The following is a 22,281-nucleotide window of genomic DNA, read 5'->3' as shown; positions in this document are numbered from 1 at the left end:
GCCTCAGCGAATCCCAAGCGGGCCCAGAAGGGCCCAGGAGGGTCTAGCCCGGCCCCGTGGCCCAGCCCAGGGCTTCTGGAGCTGAGAGGGTCCCCCCAGACACAACAGGCCACGCAGGAGGGTTGTGGGGACTTCCTGCCGGGGGTCTGTGAGTCAAAGCAGTGGTGTTTACCGGGTGTCCACGACGTGCCGGGCACAGAGCCGAGCACCATGCATTCATGGGGTGTCTCCCCAAAACCCCGTGAGGAAGCTTCTCCTACGGCCTCCATTCAGCAGATCGGGAGACAGACTCCGAGTTTAGCTTCAGGTCTGTCTGCCTCCTGCCCTAAGCTCATAATCACTGTGCAGGGCTGATTCAGCGCGGCTGGACTCAGGAGCTCCCGGGAACGCGGAGAGCCAACAATGCCCTCACCACGTGAGGACCAGAGCACCGGCGGCGAGGCTGCCATTCCGGAGACGAGGGGCCCCTGGCCTTCCCAGGACCCGTGTGTCTGCTGGTCCCCCCGCCCCAGCCAGCCTGGCCCGGACCCTCCCACCTTCTCCAGGATGTCCTTGGACTCCTTGGTGATCCAGCGGGGATAGTGCGGGGTGTCCACGCGGATGGACTCAAAGAGCTCGTCCTCATCGTCCCCATGGAAGGGGGACTGACCGATGAGCATCTCGTACAGAAGGACTCCGAAGGACCACCAGTCCACGGAGAACGAGTACTTGAGGCCCTGCAAGATCTGGGGCAGGAGAAGCGGGGCCGGAGCTGAGAGGAGCCCCCGAGCCGGAGGCCTGGCCAGGCTCCCTCGTGTTCCTGGCCACAGCTCGGGGCATCACCGTCTCCCCACCCTGCGGAGACATTTCCTGGGCTGGCGGCCGGCAGGCGGCCCGCTCACCTCAGGGGCGATGTAGTCAGGAGTGCCGCAGAATGTGCTAGCCTGTTTGTCCCCGACGATGTTCTCCTTGCACATCCCGAAGTCGGCGATCTTGATGTGGCCGTCCTGGTCCAGCATCACATTGTCCAGCTTGAGGTCCCTGCGAGCGGGGAGGAAAGGGAGTCACCGGGGGCCAGTGCCCCATTTCCCTCAGCCCCCGTGTCTCCATTTCCAGTCCTGTAAGCCTAGGACCTCCCCCCAGGGGACAAGGGAACGAGGGAGAGAAAAGGAAACCGAAGAAGAGGTGCTAAAAACACGGGTTTCCTGAAAAACCCCTACTGGTGTGCCACGTGCTGGATACACGCCACCTGACTTCCTAAAACCCACACTGAGGCTCAGGGAGGTGACGTCACTTGCCCAGGGTCACCTAACCAGTCAGCAGCGGACGTGGCCCTGAGATCAGGTTTGACCCCACAAAGGCAGGCACCATGTCTGTTTTACACAGTTTGTGGTTTCGTGGATAACTGATACACCTGGGGTACTAGAAAAGGGCAAACAGCAGAAGTCTGTCTTCACTAACCTCAGGAACCACGCCCACCCCAGGGCGATGGCACGCACGGACGAGCACGCTACAGTTCATGGCTCCCCCATCCACCACCTTCTAGAACCCAAGTCCTATTTGATCCACACTGTCCCATGGATTCAATTTCCATCTGACCATGCATCTTGACCTTGTCCCACATCAAAGCCCAGCGCTCAGGATCAGCCTTATTGATGGGCCCCTCCCCACATCCAGGATGGGGCTGTTTTTTACTGGGTGAAAACTGATGGAAGCCGGCCCTCCCTCCCGACAGCTCAGACGGGGCTTGGGAGCAAGACCGATCGCTTCCAGGAAGGGAGACAGCATCCCAGGCAGTTCCGTGCTCCCGCCAATGGCGCCAAGTATGGGCAACGTGTTCCCAGGCCCTGGAGCTGGGCCAGCCTCAGCAGAGGGGCCACAGGAATCCAAGCAATGGAGTAGGAGGCTCAGGCAAATACCCAACTAAAGCCGGACTCCGAGCGGAGATGAGGCCATGGCTGGGCCAGGCTTCATGCAGAGCCTTCTGGGGTCTATGATGGGGTTGGAGCTTTCCCTTCTAAAACCACCCCCAACACACCGTCGCCTTGTACCTGTAAATGATTCCCTTGCTGTGCAGAAACTGCAGTCCACAGACGATCTCGGCTGCATAAAACCTGCATGATGGAGACCAAGTGTTCCCGTATTTCTGCGACCAACTCCTGCTTCTCCCTGGGCCCCCATCCCCGCCCCCAGGGGCAGGAAATGCTGCAAATAACTCCGGGCCACCTGGGCCTCATTAAGCACATCTTGTATCAGGGAAGAAGGGGCTGGCAAACAAGGCCAAAAAGGAAATTATGAAGGTAGAGCTTCAAAGGAGTTAATTCTCCATCATAAGAGTGTATGCACTTAAATAGATAAACACATGTGCCAGAGTTGGGGGCGTGCATGCCAGTCTGGGGGCCCATAGCAGGGTCCTGTGTTGTGCAGCATCACCATCCACAAGGCTGCCCGAGGCTCAGGGAGGGGACAGGATGCTGGCACTCACCCACCATCCACAACTTCCCATATGCTGGGGAGACCCCCAGCTCCGGTCTCCCCACCCCCAGCTCTAGCCCTGGCTGGCTGTTCCAGGGAGAAGGAAGCAGGAACGGAGGGGAGACCAGCAGTGGACTCCCCCCAATACACACTCATCAGGGCCCTCACGTACGTGGCGCGGTAGAGCTCGAAGCGGCCTTTGTCCTGGATGTGGTACATCAGGTCTCCCCCGTTGAGGAACTCCATCACGAAGAACAGGTGGTCCTGGGATGGGGAGAGGGGTGAGCAGGGGCACAGTATAGGGCAGAAGGCTGCTGAGGACCACCGGGGGCAAGCTGGGAAGTAGGGGACACCTCTGTCCTGAGGACATGGGGGGGCAGGGGGCAGGCCACGGCTACTGGGGCAGTAACCATGAGTGAGCTGGACACCTTGGTTTGGAACGTGCAGAAGAGGTGGGTGAGAAAGGGATTCTCCCAGGCAAGTGCCAGGACCCGCTTCTCCACCATGGTGCACTCCACATCGTCGTCGATCAGAACCACGTCCTTCTTGAGGGCCTTGATAGCGAAGAACTCCTTTTTGCCCTTCAGCTCTGCCAGCAGCACCTGATGGGTGGGCAGGATGCTGAGCAGGGGAAGGCCAGGCCAAAGGGCCAGGACACCCCAGCCCTGCCCCATCGGGAAGAAGCCAGGTAGGGTGGGATGCAGGGGCCCTTGCTGGGCCCAGGCCCCTTGAGCTGCCCCAGGCCCAAAGGCCCCTTACCTTCCCAAAGCTGCCTTTGCCCAGGACCTTGTGGAAGGTGAAGTTCTCAATGTTGCACCTGCTGCTGCCCTCCCAGATCTTGCCGTAGGTCCCACTGTCTGCCCAAGAGATGGCACTTTAGACTCAGGTCTCTGTCCGCTGAGGCCCCCCGCCTTGGGGCCAAGGGGTCGGGTGGGGTGAGGGGCCTCAGAGAGGAAAGGGCTCCCTCTCCAGGGGTGGTGCCTCCGCTCAGGTCTTGGCAACTGGGGGAGGTCGGGCTCCCATCTCGAGTCCAGTGGGGAGTGGGGGCTTTCCTGGAGAAAATGGGCCCAGCTTTACCTGGGACAATGTCTCCAGGGACTCCTGACTTCCTCTCAAAATTCTGGTAGATTCCAACAGTCTCTGTTTCTGACTTCCGGGAGGGTCTCTGGAGGAGGGGATAGAGGTTGGCGGCCAGACAGGCATACCGTGATCAGAACTCCCAGCCCAGAGGGAGGACCCCCACCATCCGTAACTCTGTTCTCAAAACCAACCACTGGGGGCCAGCAGGGGCAGAGCCCAGGACCTCCAGGTAGTGCACACGTGAGTATACACACACACACACACACACACACACAACTTCCCATGGCACAGGGACATCTTGATGGTCTGGAAGGCAGCGATTACAAACAAAAGTTTGGCACACTGAGTCCCGCCTCCCAACCACTTACCCAATAGATTGGTATTTGTGCTGCCTTCAACTCTAACTGATTCTAGAATTTTACCTGAGGTTTTATAGCATTCCTCAAGCCCTTCCCACATCTAAACACCCAAACACACACACACACACACACACACACACGCACACACACACTTTTAGTTCCAAGCATTCCAACCTTGTGTTCTTCCAGGCTCACCAAGTAAAGAACTGCTCAAATAATTTGTTATGAGAACAAGCTCACCACCTTCTGCTGCCTAAATCTTGGGACTGGATCTTCCAAAAGTGGGGTTTTTCAAGTTATAAACACCCCTTGCCCCCCGCCAGGGTTCCCACAGCACCTGCCCACCTGGGTCACTTGGTTCAGCGCCTCCGCCAAGAGCTTCTGATTAATGCCGCAGAGGTTGGCCACTTTCTTCTGGCACTTATGGTGGACATTCATGCCGCAGTCTGGGGTGAAGGAGACAGGGCCATCAGAGCCCCTGCCCGGGGCGGGACCAAATAGGCCACCAGCAAGCTCTGGAAGAACGGTCTCCCTTCCCAGGCTCGGCCAAGGGCAGGGAGGAGGGAAGAGGGTAGGAAGAACCAGAGCTTTGGTGCGGTCCGCTGGGTTTCCTGTTCTGATTTCTAATTTCTAAATATTTCTATTATTTAGAAATAAATGCATCTGGAGCATCCCGAGCACTTCAAATTTTTCATTATTTAAAGAAGAAAAAGAAAAAGCCATAGCTATGAGACCTAATTCTAAACCCTTTAAGGAATGTCTAGGACAACTGAGACAAGTCACTTTCCCTCTGCGCAGGTGGGGGGGAGGGGGCGTTTCTCCTGTTTCTGCCTCGCTAAAGCCTGGAGAGGGGGCAGGGGTCTATGAGGCTTATTTGCTGAACACCTGCTAGTGTGCGTCGGGCCTTGCGCCCCCCTCCCCCATGACTCTTTGGGCCGTACTCTACTCTAACTCTACCTTACCCTTGAGGACACTGAGCTTAGAGAGGTGGGCCCTCCTGGTCACACAGCAGGTAAACAGGAGAGGCAGTCAGGCCAGCAGGGGGTGGGGGCAGCATCGAGGCCTTCCCCCAGGAACAGGGCAAAAGCAGTCGGAGTTGTTTGGAGTTTAAGAAACCCCGATAGGCAGGCGCCAGCGGGGAGTGCCCTTCTGTCCTGCCCTAGCCCCCAAGCTGGGGGACACGCACCTTCACATTTTAATCCCTGCTTCACCAGCCCCCAGAGCAGGCTGCCACAGTGGTCACAGAAGGTGGGGCTCATGTAGTTGTAAACCTTGAATCGGTGCGGCATGTCGATGTTGAAACGTTCTTTCTGGAACTGGGGAGGAGACAGGGGTGGTCACAGGCTGAGGGTCCCAGACCAGTGCCAGCTCCTTCCTCAACCCCTAGCTCTCCCCAACCCCATGCAGGGCAAGATGCCCGACAGGGCTCCCCCCCCCCCCGGGGACTGGGCAACCCAGGAGTCCCAGGACGGACCAGGAAAAATGGGGAGAAGGGTGGGCTCTACGGGGAAAGGCTGGGGAGAGCCTGGATCCCTCCCTGCTGGCTGAGCCCCCCCAGGTCCCCGCCCCGGGCCCAGCCTCACTATGGTGTCCCGGCTGTTGGCTGCGGTGCCCGTGCACCGGCCGATGATCTTGTCGATGCATTTCTTGTGGATGGCAGCGTTGCATTCTTGAGGGGGCACAGGCCGAGGGTGGGGGGAGGCAGCGGGAGGAGCAGAGCTGTGAGCTGGCGCCGCTGGGCCGGTCAGGCCCTCTATACAAAGCCGCTGTTCTCCCCGACCGCCCACACCCTCACCCCACACGGGCCTGGGGCCCACAGCTGGCTTCTTCTCTCCTCCTGCCTGCCCTGGCAGGAGGGGCCTGGGAAGAGGAGGGGCAGGGAGGGACAGGCCAATCGGGAGGGTCTCCGAGATGAGGGGTGGCTCAAGGGGGCCTAGTGGGCAGTGGGGGGCGGCTGCGAGGGGCATGGAGTGTTGCAGCAAGAGGACCGCAGGCAGGCAGGAACCAGGACAGCAAACCGGTCCTAAGCGCTCTCTCACGCTCATGTGCACACACACAAACACACACACACCCAACACAAAGAGCCTGCGACACACATACTGATGCGTAAGAACAGGGAACTCCCGGTACAGAATCATTATTGTGTCTATCGCCTAAAAGGCAGCTTTATATATTTTACCCCATTTGATCTTTATAATGGTTCCTGGCCCTATTTTACTGAGGCACAGAGAGGTTAAGTCTTTCTGCCTAAGGCCCTCCGGGTAGGAAGTGGCAGAGCCGGGACTCGAACCCGGGCCATCTGGCTCCAGAGCCTGTGTCCGGAACCAAAGCCATGTGTGTACGTGTGTACCTAGGCAAACACGCGTCCCCACAGAAGCACATGCGCAGCCAGGGGTGGACTGGAAAAGTTTGCCTCAGCTGTCTGGGGGAACAGAGCCGTGATGGGTGGCTCTGACTGATTCTGTGTAAATCCTGTACTGAGGCCTATTTGGGCTGCGATGCTCCCAAGCGTGAGTGGGCTGGGAAGAGACACAGGGAACTGGCTTCTGTGAGCCACAGCAACAACCCCCCCTACCCCTGGCCCCGCTGGGTGTGGCTCTCCTACCTACATTCTGAAGGGGAAACCTCAAGCACACACACGGGCACATGGGGACCCCATCCAGGCACACAGTCCTCACACGGGGACACGGGCTCCCCTAAGCACACACACAGGCACACGGGGATCCTGTCTGGGCACATCGTCCTCACAACGGGGACATGGGCTCCCCTGAGCACACACACGGGCACACAGGGATCCTGTCCACGCACACAGTCCTCACATGGGGACACAGGCTCCCCCGAGTATATACATAGGCGCCGGTGGGCACGCAAGCTGGGCCGAGAAGACACTTACGTCTGCATTTGTAGCCTTGCTTGTTGAGACCCCTGAAAGACAAAGCCCCCAGCAGGGTCAGGGCTGGCTCTGGGCCCTCCCTGCCTCACCCCACCCCGGCAGACACAGCCATCCCTCACCAGACGAAGTCTTTGCACACAGAACAGAAAGTGGGCTGCCCGAAGAACGTGGCAATGAACTCGTGGTTCTTGATGTAGTGGATTTTGGCCTGTTTGATGGCTCCACGGCGGTTCATAGTTGGGAACTTGGCCTCGTCTTCACCACGCATGGACTGTTTGCAATCTGGGGCCCGTGGGGTCGTGAAGTCAGTCCCAGCCCCGGGAAGGACAACATTCCTGGAGTCCCTCCCAGGGTGGCTCTGGGGAGACCGTTGATAGGGACCGCTTCCCTGAGCTTCAATCCTAGCTCCAGCCTCTCAACCTACGTCCCCAGCCCAGGGCAGGAGGGTCTTACCTACATCTTCCAGGAAATACTGCACAGACATCAACACCTTGGCCTGGGGTTGTAAGTCCAGCTGCAGAAGTGAGGGTTGGCGGAGGGTCAGTGAGGGCGGGCTCCAGCCAAGCTGGACTCAGAACCCGCCCCCATGGTTGGTCCCCCAAGGCCAAGGGAGTCCTGGCAGCCTGGGCCGGACACCTGTCTGCCCAGTGTGGGCATGGCCCCGCCCTTGAGCCCCGCCCCCACACCCCAACCCAGGGGTATTATTACATTTGGGGAAGTGAAAGGATCCAGCTCACACCCAGGCCGGCCACACGGCCCAGGAACAGAGTGGGAAGGGAAACTCCCCAGCCCCACCCTTGCTGCCCCCTTGACAAGGATCTTAGAATAGAGCCCCCCTCCCCCAGTCCCTGCACATGCAGACAGACAGACAGATGTGTGCTGACACCCCCACACTGGTGCTCTCCATGGAGGGGGCTCTGCACGCCCAGTCCCCCCACACAGTTCCGAAGGCAGGACCTTCACCTCTCCCAGGACCCATGCCTGCTCCCTGATACTGTCCCTCGGCAGAGTAGACAGAGAGCACAGCAAGGATCTCTGCCTGGCCGGCCAAGGGCTGGTACAGCTCTGCATCAACTCCTCTCCTAGCCTGGTCCCTTCATGCCTCACGGGAGGCTGACCAGAGTCCCCAACGGTCTGGGGTTTTTTCCCATGGGGACATCTTAGCTGCAGGAGCCCAAAGGTGACCCCAGGGGGCAAGAGACACCCGGGCAGCACAGATATCCTGTGGCCACGAGGGATATGTGGCCAGGTGCACGTGTGGAGGCCGGGTTCCAGCGGGTGAGTGGTGGTCCTCGGCTTTCCCTTTCTCCCATGCCCTCACTGTTGAAGCCACATAACTGTGCTCCCTCAGGCCCGCCTGCACCCCAAACACCTGTGAAGGTTCCAACAGAACTTGGGATGACGGATGTTTCTGAGAGGGGGTCTGGACCTGGTGGTGGGGCTGGGACATCCCCGCACACACATTTTGAGATGTTTTACCATGTGCGTATCCTGCTTCTGTGAAACTAAAAGGGAAGAAGGAAGGTGTAGGGGTGGGGGTGACTCTCTTGAGCACCTACTATGTGCCCAGCACTACAGGAAGCCTTTGGCATCCAGTGGCTCATTTCCCCTGAACAACCGACCCCGAGGTAGGGTCCTTAATGGATTTGGACACAGACTCAGAGGAGCTGGGACCCGGTGGATCGCAGAGCTGGAGCAGCTACAGAGCTGCTCAGGAGGCCAGACGGGGCCCGTGCACACACGTGTGCACCACCACAGCCCACGTGCCCTCACCTACCCCATACACGCGCGTGCACTCCTACAGCCGTGTTCCTTCACCCACACCCCACGCACACATGGAGGCACCACTGTGCAGCTGCACGCCCCACCCCCACGCTGTGCACACACGCGTGCACCCCCACAGCCCACGCGCCCTCACCCACGCTGCCTGCACCCGTGTGTTCGCGGCTGCCGCCCCCACGCCCTCACCCAGAACTCGGCCTTGCCGTTGTTCTTCTTGCAGCGCTCAGCCAGCACCGACACGCCCACCGTCACCTCGGACATGGGCTCTTCGGCTGCCCGCATCAGCACGATCTGGATGACTCGGCCCTCGTAGATGTGGGCATCAAATGTGGACTTCCACTCGGGGTACATGGTGGGCTTCTTCTGCACCAGCGTCTTCCCGCGCTCTGCAACACGGCCAGGCAAAGGTCTGGCTGGAGCCCCTCTCTCCTGCCCTCCCCAGGTCCCCACAGCCTTCAGCCCCCGAGGCTGCCTAGCTTCCCCCTACCCCCGCCCCGAGAGCCCTCCTAAGGCTCTTCTCAGTCCTCAGCCTTCACTACCGTGCTATGTGCACCACCTCTCCAGCTTGTCATTCCTAACACTCCAAACACCAAACTGCCAGCAGCTCCTCTAGGCTGCCCAGCTAGGTGCCCCCTCCAGGCTTCTGCTCCTGCTGCTCCCTCATCCTGTGACCCTCTTCCTTCAGCCCCGCTTAGCTGTCACCTCCCCTCATGGCACTCTCTCAGTGAACACACTGCGGGCCCTCATGCTAGCCACAACACTGGAGGTGAGGAACATGGTGAAAGAGAAGACAAACCAGTGCCTGTCCCCCTAGAGCCCAGTCCAGGATAGAGACATGACGAGCCCACAAATCCCTCAAGTAAACATTAAATCACAGCTGGGATGAGACCGAAGGAGGCAGGGCCAGGGTCTAGACCTGGTCTGGGTCATGGTCAGGTATGTGGACCAGCCTAAGATCAGGGAATGCTTCCTGGAGGAAGGGACAGCTCAGCTGAGACCTAAGGGGTAAGTCAGGGGTTTAGCAGGTGAGGACCAAAGCCAAAAGGAATGGTGTGAGATATCTGCTTCTTCCAGGAAGACCTCCCTGACCCCAGCCTGGGACAGGGCCTCTTCTGGGCTTCCCTATCACAGGACTCAGTGTCTCTTATACTTGACCACCCGACCGTAAGCCCCACAAGGGCAGGGTCAAGTCAGCCCCGGAGCACAGCAGTATCCTCAGGGCCCAGCATAGAGTCTGACACAGATGGACATGAGGAAACTGTTGGGGGACACCCCCAACGGGGGAGGAGCCAGAAGCATGTCTCCCCCGCCCCGCCCCCACCACCTCCATCCCCCTCCTGGGGATGGATCCATGTAGCCAGTGCTAGAGGCCCTATGGGCACTACGGTCCTGCATCCACAGCCAGGCTGGGCAGGGAGAGGAGTGTGAGGAAGTTCCAGGGGAACAAGGCCCAGGCCCTCTGGGGCCGCCCGCTGGGCCCCGATTCCCAGTCCTACCTGTGCTGAGCGCCTCCTTCATCTTCACGGCACAGAAGGGCTGGCTGGCGTCATCGGCGGGCTGCAGGGAACCCAGCTCATAGGAGGTGAAGGCGATGCGCAGGAACGGTGCCATGCCGGGGCCTGCGGTGGGGCTGCGGAGACGGAAGGGGTGAGGCTGGGCGGCAAGGGCCAGCCCTGGGAGGTGCTCAGGGGCTCCCGGGGGCTCTCACTGCATTCAGTTTGGCCTCCACAGTGTGCTGGCAAGGCACTAGTTCTAGCTGCCAGTGGGAAACCCGAGCGGTCTTCTGGAAGTCTAGATCTGTGGCATCCCCGGTAAGAGAGCTGGCTGGCACAGCCCCCTTTACTGAGTGCACTCCAGGCCTCTGTACTCTACTCTCCAAAACCTACCTGGGCCCTGGAGGTGGGTGAGTCTGTGACCTCGAGTCATTTATTTGGGGGGGTCATTTAAGGCATCCTTTAATACCCCATGGCTCTGCACCTACCACGGGCCAGGCACCCAGCACATGCCAACAGAGACGGGCAGGACGGCACCCCCGCCACCCTGCAGCCCTTCTTGGTTCCAAAGTTTGCCCCTAACTACTCAAGCAGACCAACAGGGCCAAGAAGACCACTCCCACTTTTCAGAATGAGATACTGAAAGCCCAAAGCTGAGCCAGAAGCTGAAGCCGAGGTCCCACTCAGGAGGCAGCCAGTCCACTCAGGGAGCAGGGCAGTGAGAGGCCAGACCACACCCCTCGCCTTCTGAACTGGGGCCCCTCAGGGTCAGGTGCGCTCCCCCACAGAGGTTGCCTGCACTTTCAGACTCTTTTTGGCCAAATATAAAACTATTTTAATGTTGAACCTACACTGACTTTGTGTTTCCGCCCACACAGGTCAGCCCTGCATCTCCCTCTTCCTAGCTGTTCCTTAGATTGAGGCTCACCAGTGGAGGTGACCATGTTGTCGTTCCTGGAGGATGGTCACACGCGCAAGCCCGCAGGCGCACACACACCCTGGCTCTGAGCCGCACACATGAGGACGCTCCAGGAGTGAGGCTGAGCCAACACTCACGCACACACACACACGCGTATGTGCTCACGCCTTCCTGAACACAAGCCAGCACGGCGGCGGCCTCACACACGCACCCCCAACCCCCCACACATACGTGTACACGTGCAGCGGCCCCCCGGCCCCTGGGACGGGTCCCCCAGCTCCTCTGCAAGGCAGCCAGAGTAACGGCTGGTTCTGCTGTTCCCAGCCCAGATGAGCTCACGGGAAATACTGACCTCAGCCTGCAGCCCAGCCCAGGGGCCCCACTAGCCCTCTCCGGCCCGCAGCCAGAGGGGAGGGGTCTGCCCTCAGTGTCTCCTGCCCGGGCCTGGCTCTGCCTCAGAGGGAGCACAAGCCAAGCCGGTGTGGAAGCTGGAAGCTCACATCTGAGGCCAGGTCCCAAAGCCTTCAGCCTTCAGCTGAGCCAACCACCACCACCTCTTGGTAGGTGAGGAGGAGGAGCCGGCCGTGGATGGCTGCGGGCTCCTCCCTGGGCTCAAGCACATGTGAGTATGTGAGATGGGGAAGGTGTGTGTGGGTGGCATGTGGTGGGCCCTGAGCTAACGTGGAAGACAAAAGCAAGCTGCGTGGGCCTGGCTGACTACATGCAGGCGTCTGGGTGAGTATCCCAAGCTCTCAGGCCAAAATGGACACGGTGCCCCTCCTGCCACCCAGCTGGGCTTGGGGCTCCAAGCTGTGGAGCCGCCAGATGAGTTCTCCCTGAGGGATCCAGAATGATCAGCTGGGCCTGTGGACAACACCCACTTGCCCTAAGTCTGCTCCCACAATCCTAGGCCCTGACCCCAGCAGACATGGCTGGGTCTCGTGCTTCCCAGCACGATAACCTTGAGACCCAGGTGGGGCACTGATGGGCTCTCCGAATGTCTCAGAGAACGCAGGCTGAGGGGGCAGTCAGGCAGGGAAAAAGAAACAATGGTTGTGCCGCAGGGGACCTGGGTTCCTGAGAGGGGGTCTGGATAGCCCAGCGGCAAAATGACCTGGCCATTTTGGGCAAGGGGTCAAGCTGCCTCCCCACAGCCTCCCCCAGACCTAGATGGCCCCTGGGCTCCATGACCTCTCCCACTTCTAGGTCACCTCGCAAGAACCAACCATGAGGACTGCCCCGGGGGTGCATGGAGGAGACAGATCAGAGAAGACCCCGGAATGGGAGGCAGAGCCCAGCCCTGTAGGCTGCCAGTCAGACCTGCCCTCCAGCTCTCGATGATCAGAGCAGCTGCTGCTCAGTTAAAAGCCACTGGAAGGAAACCACGACCACAGCAAGCCCCAGCTCTTGCCCCAAACCTGTACAGCCAGGCTGCGAGGAGGGGAACCCATGGGTTCTGTGGGCTGCCCTGGGGCTACCTGGCAGTGACCCTAGGGTTAGCCCCAACTTCCTAGACAAAAACTAGAGTGTGAGTCCTCTGCCTAGCTGCACTGCCCAGACCCCAGGAGGGAGACAGTCGCCGTGAGCGGGCATCTTCTTCCATCACCATGTAATGCTGGGAAAGGTCTCGGGCCCTGCACACTGGGTGCCCCCTGCACAGCAGACCCAGCGCCCCCCATCTACCTCTCAGAGAGTCTCAGCTTGGTGGGGAAACAGGGAGTGAAGAAACAGCACAAAAGCAAGGTGTGCCGATTATTTATAGCCCCCATGCAAATAGGCCCAGGCCCACAGGCCCCAAAGGAAGGCCACTGACTCAGCGCCAGGCTGCCGCACAGGGCTGTGGAGGTGGCAAGGGCAGACCTCCACAGACCTCCACGGGTGCCTGCTCCTTGGAGCCAGCTGGAGCCAGAGGGCTCCTGATCTCTACTGACCTCTTCTCCAACCCACAGCAAAAGCAGCCTTACGAAGCAGGGAGCACCGGACAGAGTCAGAAGATCTAGGGCTGAGTCTCGGCACCCCCACTTCAAAGAAGGACCCATCCGTCCCTGAGGCCAACACATGCCAGATTAACCTCATCATGGCATTAGCTCACTTCATCCCTGTGCTTGTCCTGGAAGTGGCAATTTTACTGATGAGTGAACAGGTGCAGAGAGGCTAAGTGACTTACCCAAGGTCACACAGCCAGGAAGTGGTACAAGGATTTGAATTCAGGCCTGCCTGATGTCCTTTCCAGTATGCCCAGCCAGGAAGGACTGATGAAGGGAGAGAGGGAGCAAAGGGAGAGACAGAGAAACATGCCAGGAGCGACGCACACACACAGTGAGGACAGAGGAGTAAAGGAGCTGGTGTCCTGGGGCACACCCAGAGTTTGTTCACCCAACCTCTTGTTGGCTTAACCTTGAAGACCTCCTCCTCCTCTGTAAGAGGGTGATACTGACCCCTGAAATCCTCCCTTCCCTCCTGTCCCAGCCCCTTAGGCCAGCCTCTGCTTATCAAAACCTGGGGAAGCCTTGGCTGTCCTGAATTCCAGTTCCAGGGTATGAGGGTCCACTGACTCTGCTCCTCCCACACCCCACACCCCCGCCCTAGACCAGCCACCCAGAAGTGAGGAAAGGTAGTGCTGGGCCAGACCCAGAGCAGGCAGGTAGCCTCCTCCAGGGCAATGGAAACCTGTTCCCAGCTAGCCAGGGCAGGCTGGACATGGCCAGAGCGGCCACGATGGCTGGAGCTCCCGGGGAGCAGAGGACAAGTGTGCATGCTGCATATCTCCACACATATGCACGCAAGTGTGTTCCAGCAAAGGGGGTGGGGTGGGAGACATGGCCTGAGGGGTGTCATCTGGAACAAAAAAATGTATTTTCTAATTTTTCTACTGCAATCACGTGTAACTTGTTTGAAAATCATTTTATTAATGGTGAAAAATAAAACCCAACGAGTTAAGAGATGGGTCTTTAGAAACTAACATACCCACCTCCTCTTCGTAGGTAGGGGGCAACCAAGGGCAACGTCCTGCAGTGAGAGTCCCCAGGCCCCCAAATGCAACCTGGTCCCCTCTACCCCAGCCCTTCCCTGGCCTTGGATTCTGCCTCACAGGTAACAGGGTAGGACAGAGGAGCAGAGAAGAGAGACCTGAGAAGAGAGACCTAGCCAGGCTCTTGGGGAGCGTGAGCAGATGTGGAGGGAGGCTCTCTCAGAACGTCTGCCAGGAAAACAAGAGGGGGCAGGCTGAGGTCAAGCAAAGCCAGCCCAGCCAGCAAAGCTGAGGCACCAGCTGGATCTGCTCTTCCAAGAACAGACCGCTGGGGGCAGAAGATGCACCACCCCCCATGCAGCCCTTTCTCACTCATACCTGCCCAACCTTGGGGCCAGCCCCTGCCTGTGCATGAAGGCACCACCTGCTGCAGGTCAAGGCTGGCTGGAGATGGCAGCAAAGCGGGAGTCAAGAGTCAACCCGGGCTCTCCTAAGGATCAAACCCTGCCTTGGGGGGGGGAGTTCAAGGTGCAGCCCACGTGGGCCTTGATGGATGAATGAAGCAGGAGGACACACAAGGCCCAGACAGTGGGAGGGAAGGACAGTGAGAGGCAGTGTGAGCAGCAGGAGGGACTGGCTGGCTCGGGCAGAGCTCCAACAGGGCAAAGGGGCCGGGCTTGACAGGGAGGCTGGCCTCCCCAGATGGCCTTCCCACACAGAAGCAAGTCAAGGAGGCCACAGGGGTTTCACAACCCAGGAAATGGGCTCAGCAAGAAGAACAGGAGGTGGGGGAGGGGAAGGGCTAGCAAGGCCCTTCTCATGCCCTTCCACCAGGGCCTGTGCCCCAGCCTCCTTATGCCCAGTCCTGTCCTGGGAGGAGGCCCTACTATGGTCTCAGGTCACAGCCAAGTCCCAGAGCAGGGGATGCTCCCAACACCTGCTCCTCCCCAGATCTAGCACCTTACCCCTTCACTGTGCTGCTTCTTGGCCCCTCCCTCACACCACACAGATCAACCAGGGCAGTGAATTCTTCTCCTTTTACCCAGTTGCTACCATTCCTGGTCCCTCCCAACCCATGGAACCTCCTGGGCTCCCACTGCCCTTGGAGAAAGCCCAGACCTCAGTCAGGCTCTGTCCTGCTCTCCAGCTCAGACCTCACCTCTGGTTACTCTGTGAACTCCCGTTTTGTTTTCTAGCCCCCTTGTTTTGCATATGCTATTCCCTCAGCCAGTATGTCCTCCCTAATTCCTATATATCCTTCCAGACAGCTCTGAAGGCCAACCCTGGGGAACTGTTGCCTCCTCCCTGAGAAAGCCGGCTGCTCCTCTACCCCACGTACCTCCCCCAGGCACCCTGTGCAGCTGTCTGGGAAGTTCATGCTGGGGACCTGGGTCGATTCTCTGGGCAAAGTCTCTGCCCCTGGCTCTGGCTTCTCAGCCCTGGCTACACAGCTGAATGTTCTGGGGACATTAAAAAATCCTTCTCCTGGGCTGGGATCCAGTGGGAGTCACAGGTGAGACCTGGGCAGCATGAATGAAGCTTCTGCAATAGCCAAAGGGGTGGCGACACCCTGAGAGCCAACAAGGGACACGGGCCCTCTTCCCAGGAAAACATGGGCTGGTGGTGACAGAAGCCCGCACGCCATGGGCTGGGGGGCCGTTAGTCACGAAGGCCCCACTGGCAGGCACCACGGTGACAAGACACACCAGGCCATGGAACTCACAGCTTGGTGGGGACAGTCACATAAATATGTATCAGAGGACGATATGACCACCTCTCAGGCAGTAAGTGCAAGGAATGGAGCGAGAGGCGCTTGGGTGTGATGGGGATCACAACGGGGTTCCCTCTGATGGACATGCAGGGGTGCAGCTGGCTCACCAGGCCAGAGGGGCTGCAAGAGTCTGAGGGGCAAGACTTGGGACCCTACTCTCAGGGGCTCTCACGGGGATGAGGCTAGGCCCTCTCGAGGGCAAAGTCCACACCAGCCCCAAGCCTTGAGTCACTCAGCTAGTCCTAGGTTGGGAAAGCCCTGGGCTCGGTGGGAGGGAGGGCTCCAGGTACCCCCAAGGGAGGAACAAAGATCCCGTCAAGACTGAGGACAAGGGGGCCTCTGTGAGGAGCTGCGCTGGGGGGGACACTAGGGTGTAGGGCCTCTCCCAGAATAACCACACATGTGTGCACACATGGGCACACCCACCAACCCAAACACACAGTCACGCACGGGGAACCCCACTTGCAGTTAGACACACGTGACCACAGGCACATACGCACACTCCTATGATGACTCAGTGACACACACTAAGAAACCACCCCCCTTCCCCTGCTCTCACATGTTGACAGACATCCAGGCCCACGCGGGGGCCACACAGGACACTGACGCCCTCACGCATTCCCCAGCACAGAGAGATCCGGCCGCACACGGCACGCCAAGAGCGTAAGGTAAACACGGGCAGAGATGCTCCAGGCCGACACAGGCATAAACACAGAAGCCTGGAAGGACCACACATGTCCGACGAGGCGCTGGCACCAGGGAAGTCCAAACGGAGCTTTTTTGAGGTAAAAAAGCTGGGGTAATGGCAAAGGAGAGAAGGGCAGCCGGGTGCTGGGCAGGCCCTGGCCTCCCCACTGAGGGAGGCAGAGAGAGTCCCTCCTGGCCCAGAGCAAAGTCCAAAGTGCACGAGGGAAGGAGTGGACCAGTCAGGCACGGAGCCAGGCAGGCCTCCCCACCCACCTGTCTGAGGGGACCGCAGAGGCCGAGGACGAGGCTAGGGGGTCACAGGTGGTAGTCACGGGCCTGGCGTGCAGGAGGAGGGGAGGGCGTACACCTGTTGTGGGCAGGACAGCCATACCAGGCGCCCGACACGTGACCACCATTGAGCTCCAGACTCACTGGGCAGAACCTGACAAAGAGAGACGGAGCAATTCATCCAAAACCACAAAGCTGATGGGGCAGCCCCAGGGGGAGGCCGAGAGGGACCCTCCAGTTCTAAACCTGGAACGGGCCACCTGGCCTCCTGTGGGGTGAGGGCATGGGTGTGTCTCGGGCGGGGGAAGGGCTCCGCCAGCCTCCACAGGGGGGGACCACGTCCACTCCTCCACCCTGTCCCTCTGTACCCATGGCTCTCCCCTTTGTTGACATCGAAGAGGTGAGATCCCCCCAAAGGCTTTTGCCATCTGTCCCCACAAGGTGAGCAGGGCCCCTATCGCACCTCCCCACTCTGGGGACCGGGAGGAGCTGGGAGCGAGGCAGGGCCATGCTGTCCCATCCCGCGGCAGGCAGTGAACAAGGGAACTCAGCAGTGGGGGCCTGGGTGTGGGCTGGACAGGTCTAGTTCAGACCCAATAGGCCCTCAGGGCCCCGTGAGCTTGGCCAAAGCGCTCTGACTTCCTCCCAAAAGGGAATGATCTTGCCCTGCCTTAGAGGCTGTCCTGAATGCAAGAGCATCATCCTCACCACCACCGCCATCCCAGCCCCACACCAGGCCCTCTCCCCACCCGCCCCACTGCCCATTTCCGTCTTCCTGTCGCCACAGGTACACCCTAAACTTCTCGGATCAGTGGGCAAAGGGGCTCCTCGAGCCTCCAACCCCTATAGTGCCCAGCTCTGGGCTGCTGCCCCGGAAAGAAACCCGATGGGGCAAAGGCAGCTTGAAACCCCCAGCTGACCCTGGGTTAGCTGCTGTCTCCCTCAGGGCTTCAGTCTCCCCGTCTTAACAATGGAGACTGAGAAGCTTTCTCCAGCCCTGGTCCTGGAAGCCCCTGCAATCCTCCTCTCTCCCCCCCATCCCTGCCCTGGCCCCGCTCCTCGCCCCTGCAGCCCACAGCAAGCAGACATCTGGCCTTGCCGCTCCACTGTGCCTGTTGACCCAACAAGCCGACGACGTGATCCAAAGCTTCCGGGGCTGTTGTGAAAACAGTGGCTCAGTCACCACAAGCCTGCCCTCCTGGACACCTTGGCAGGGACCTTCGAGGGACAGCCATCCAGCCCTGTACCCAGGGCCTCTAGAATCTCCCCACCAAAGACCATCTGAACCCCATCCTCCCCTGCCCAGGCTCGCCTGCTACCTCTTGACTCTCGAGTCTCCACTTTCAGCCCAGGCCCCCCAGCTGCAGGCCTGCCTGTGGGCCCACCTGATGCCCCAACCTCACCGGGATCTATGGGTCCTCAAATACATGTGAAGCCGGCCTCCTGGCGTTCCGCAAGCAAGTGCCCCCTCCTCTCCTAGCAGGGTGGGAGGTGGGGGAAGGGCGGAAGCCTTCTTCCCCACACCGCATGGCTCTCAGTTCTGTCCTGCACTCTACCCTGAAGTCGTCTCCTCTCCACCACTGTCCCCATCCTGGCACCAACACCTTCCCCAGGCTCTGCACCTGCCTGCTTTCCATCCTCTGCTCTGGCCCCACAGCCCCTCTCCCCCATAAAGCAGATCTCAGCACTCCCTTTCCAATAAGCCCAGACGCCTCTCCTGGGCCTGACCCACCCAAGCTGCTTCCATTACCTCCCTGACCTCCTCCTCAGCCACTGCCCTCCCCTCATTCCTCTGCCCCAGCCGCAGTGACCCCTTTCAGTTCCCTGAGCAGCCGGGTTCCTTCCTGCTTAGGAGCCTCTGCACTTGCTGTTCCGTCTTCCTGCCCGCTCCCCTGAAACACAGGCTTCTTCCTTAGGTCCTCCTTAGGTCTCTGATGGCAACTCCCTGATCTGCCCATTGCACAGATGAGGCCGCGGAGGCTCAAAGCAGTCCAGCTGCTGGCTCAAGAGTACCCAGCTAGTAAATACCAAGTGAGAACTCGACCCCAGGTCTGTCTGATGCCCACAGAGGTCTTGCTCCTAAACCTCCAGCATGCCCTGGCTCACAGTCCTGGCCCAGGCTCCTGCCCAGCTCCCTCCCTCCCTCTCAGGGCCCTTGCCTACCATACCACCATCATTACCACACCCACACTCTAGCAAAAGGCTCCCCCTCCCTGCACTGACCCTCTGCAGGTCCTCACGCTAGGCAGGTCCCCGCCACCAGCTGCCAAGTGTCATAGGGATACGCGTGCAGGAGGCGGGGGATTTCTGGCCCCGGATATCCACCCCCTTCCCAGTTCACAGGCAGACTCTGAAGGGTAGCCAGGCCCGCAGGAGGGCTCACCGTCCGCCCCTCATCACCAGCCTCAGCTTCTCCAAGAGTCCCGTGGGGGACCCTAGAGGGGGAGGGGGAGGCCTGAGGGGGCAGCAGGCAGCTGCCTTTCTCTTCCTGCATCCACTTGTCATGAAAGCTATTTTTCTCCCTTTGAAGGCAGTGAGGGGGCTGGGCTGTTGAGTGGGCGCAGCTGCTCCACCCGGGCTCCCACCCTGCAGGCCTGCCAGTGGGAGGCGGACGCGAGGGGGAGCGAGAGAGCCTGAGCCCTGGCTGCTTGGCCAGGCTGTGTGGCCACCAGGCCCTGTGATGCTGGGCGGGGGTCCAGGACTTCAGACAATACTAACCCCGTCACCAAGACCACTTGCTGTTTTCTGGGGTAGTTACCACAAACCGAGTGCTGAGTGCTTTACGTAACTACAGTTTCCAATCTTTAAACACTAATAAAGTGCCAGGCACGACACTCACTGCTTTGCATATATTATCTGTAGTTTTCGGCACCAGCCCATGAAGATGGATGCCATCATTGTCTCATTGTCAGAGAAGAAAAATGAGGCACCAGGAACCAAAGGCACTTGCCCAGGTTCTTTCATACAGCTCCTCGGAGCGGCCTAATCCCAGAGAGGCAACTCAGCGGCTGCCAATTCACACAAGGCCGCCGTGCCTGCCAGTTAGGCTTTGAGCCTCAGGGTACAGCTCAGAGGGAAGGAGGAACTGGGGTTCTGGGGGCTGCAGGGGACTTCATGGCTTCACCCCACGACCCCTCTCCTTGGGCCTCCGTCAAGGCCCAATCAGCCCTGGCGTGGGAAGCCTGGTCAGTCAGCCTAACCCACGGGCCAGGCGCTGCTCCCCTCACAGGCAAGGCCAGGGCGGGGCAGGCCACAGACAGCGGGCTGGTCAGTCCCACTCTGAAACCACTTCCTGGGCAGCCCAGGGGAAGTGAGTCTCCGGAAACACCTCGGATGGACAGGCCTCTCCCTGGGCCCAGGCTTTGGCAAGTGCACACACCGCCCTGGGAGAAGCAGCCTGCTTGCCTCCCAGTCGCCAGAGCCCAGCAACCCCTCTTCCACCAGGCATGGATGCTATGGGGGACAGAGGGGCTGACCGGACCCCCATCCACCTGCGAGCACCTTGGCCCCATGACCACAAGCAGCCCACTTCCTCCTCTGTGGCAGCGGCCACAAGCAGTGCTGGCACAGCTCATGTGGTCCCTCGCCCTCATCCCCAGCTCCCCTGCACCGAGTCCCGGTCAGCCTGGGGTCCGGTCCGGGTGAGCAGGCTGGCAGGTGACCGCTGGGGCAGAACCCACTGCCCAGTGTTGCTGGACCCCCTGGAGCACCTGTGGTCACAGCCACACCTCAAACCTCACCCTCCGTGCCGGTCGCAGGCGGGGGTGGTGACCCTGACCGAGGACTCTGCCTTCCTGACCCTGAATGGGCAGTGTAGTGTGTGTGGGCAGGCTTCTGTGTGCAAGGATGACTGGGCGAGCATCTGCATGCTTGCCTGAGCGTGCCTGTGGGTGAGTGCGTGTGAAAAGCCGTGGACGTGTGCATGCATGTGTGGTGTGTGTGTGGACACTCGAGGCTTTGTAGGCACGGGCGCTGAGGGCAGCTCTGTTTCTATGTCCTTGTGTGAGCACTCCGAGGTCAGCGCCGGCTGGGGAGGTGATGTTTGAGCTTTGAAAGTGGGCTGACTGCAAGACGAACTGGGTGAACTTCTTAGGGAATGAGGCTCAGTGCTGGGAGAGGGTGACCCCCTGACCTCAGGGAGCGGAGGCCCCCAGCCAGCCAAGAACAGGTTACCTCCTGCCCTCTGGGTTTGGTGGTTAAGTTGAATAAACAGCAGACCCAGGGATGACCCTGGCCTTGTTCAGTCTCCCATCCCAGGAGCCAAGACCCTGACCTCCTCCTTCCCCTGCCTCCCAGACTTAAGCTCTGAGAGCCCAGCCCCCACTGGTCCATTCACCACCCCCTCCCCAAACCTATAGGTGCCCAACAGACAGTGGGAAGGGGAGTGGGGGCCTCCTGGAAGAAAGACCACCTTGGCCGCCCCCTCCCCAGTGTCACTCCCTAGGTTCCAGGTGCCGTCAGCAATGCCACCACACCTACAGAATCTTGTCCACTGGACTTTGGACACTCAGTGGGTAACTCGCGGGACTGTTTTCACTGCAATACAGGCTAAAGGAGGCAAGTCTGGTCCCAAAGAAAGGAATCTCTAGTTTTACAAGGGGCCTGAGAGAGGGCAGCCTTCCCTAGCCTTCCCTAACTCACCCAGAATCTGGGGGCTGGGGAGGGGGATTTTTGAGGCTCACCTCTGCCCCAGAGAGCCTGGAGAAATGAAGGAACTGGGGTGTGGAAGAGAATGCAGAAGACCTCTTTCCATTCTCAGCTTGATATCCAACCCAATGTAGGGCCCAGGGCAAACCCGTGTGACAATGATGAAAACAGCCTGAGGCCACACCAAGGGACCACAAAAAAGCTGATACACCCACCCCCAAACCGTGGGACACACACCAGCTTCTTTCTAACTGACCAGCAAAGCGGCCCCCCTCTTCACCCCAAAGTGCTGGCAGGCCCAGGCCTCAGAGCTCCAGGCAAACTGCTGCCCTCTCCGGGCACCCAGGCCCCATACCCAGCCTGAAGGCTTTGTGGGACCCTCCCCACACCCCACCGAGCCCCCACCACAGCAGAAGGGGAAGAGCCCAAAGAGGAGGGCCACCCCATGCACATTGTCCCCATGTCCAGGAGGATGCAGTCTTACCTGGGGCTCCTGGCTCCCCCTTGCCCTCAGTGCTGGCTCCTGCTGCAGCCACTGCCACACAGCCACCACCAGAGGTAGGCCCACCGCCCTCACCTCGGCAGGGTCCAGGCAGACCTGCAGGAACAAGAGGAAGCAGCTGAGCTGGGAGGCACCACCACACAGGCTCTCCCCCTCAGTCGGCCCCGTCTGGCTTGGAGACCTCCACCTCTTTGGACTCGGCTTTCTCTCCTGTGAAATGGGGTGTTGGGCTCAACTTTTCCAAGACACCGGTTATGTGTCCTCTCCATGCTAGGGGTTGGATCACTGTGTGTCAGCCCTCGGAGCATCTCCAGACTACAGGCGTAGCAAGAAAGCGTTTCCTAATCTTCCTGTCTGGAGGAGGTCGCCCTGTGACTTAGGAGACCGCACGGTAGGGCCAGCCACTGCTCTGTGGTCCAGGGCAATCTCTCTGAG

The 22,281-nt window shown here is 59.8% G+C and overlaps 1 protein-coding gene across 2 annotated transcripts in view; it reads right to left on the bottom strand.

Annotated features, from left to right (window-relative positions):
- Positions 1–22,281, bottom strand: part of PRKCD (protein kinase C delta) — a 28,563-nt gene that overhangs the window by 3,101 nt on the left and 3,181 nt on the right. The window contains exons 2-18 of one of the 2 annotated variants that reach the window (XM_059161174.1): positions 21,829–21,942; positions 16,683–16,851; positions 10,065–10,198; positions 8,755–8,954; positions 7,240–7,300; positions 6,906–7,068; positions 6,787–6,818; positions 5,477–5,562; positions 5,080–5,209; positions 4,239–4,339; positions 3,532–3,619; positions 3,214–3,311; positions 2,883–3,056; positions 2,627–2,718; positions 2,031–2,093; positions 882–1,020; positions 537–725 (exon numbers count right to left, since the gene is read on the bottom strand). In XM_059161174.1, the coding sequence (XP_059017157.1) occupies positions 537–725; positions 882–1,020; positions 2,031–2,093; positions 2,627–2,718; positions 2,883–3,056; positions 3,214–3,311; positions 3,532–3,619; positions 4,239–4,339; positions 5,080–5,209; positions 5,477–5,562; positions 6,787–6,818; positions 6,906–7,068; positions 7,240–7,300; positions 8,755–8,954; positions 10,065–10,198; positions 16,683–16,825 (1,893 nt within the window). In that variant the 5' untranslated portion in view covers positions 16,826–16,851; positions 21,829–21,942. The remainder of the gene's footprint in view (positions 1–536; positions 726–881; positions 1,021–2,030; positions 2,094–2,626; positions 2,719–2,882; positions 3,057–3,213; positions 3,312–3,531; positions 3,620–4,238; positions 4,340–5,079; positions 5,210–5,476; positions 5,563–6,786; positions 6,819–6,905; positions 7,069–7,239; positions 7,301–8,754; positions 8,955–10,064; positions 10,199–16,682; positions 16,852–21,828; positions 21,943–22,281) is intronic. The other variant, XM_059161175.1, reaches the window with a different exon arrangement.

The sequence above is a fragment of the Mustela lutreola genome, chromosome 2 (genome assembly GCF_030435805.1).
Source record: "Mustela lutreola isolate mMusLut2 chromosome 2, mMusLut2.pri, whole genome shotgun sequence".
Classification (NCBI taxonomy): Eukaryota; Metazoa; Chordata; class Mammalia; order Carnivora; family Mustelidae; genus Mustela; species Mustela lutreola.
Note: the sequence above shows the minus strand (reverse complement) of the source record. Positions and strands in the feature narration are given on the sequence as shown.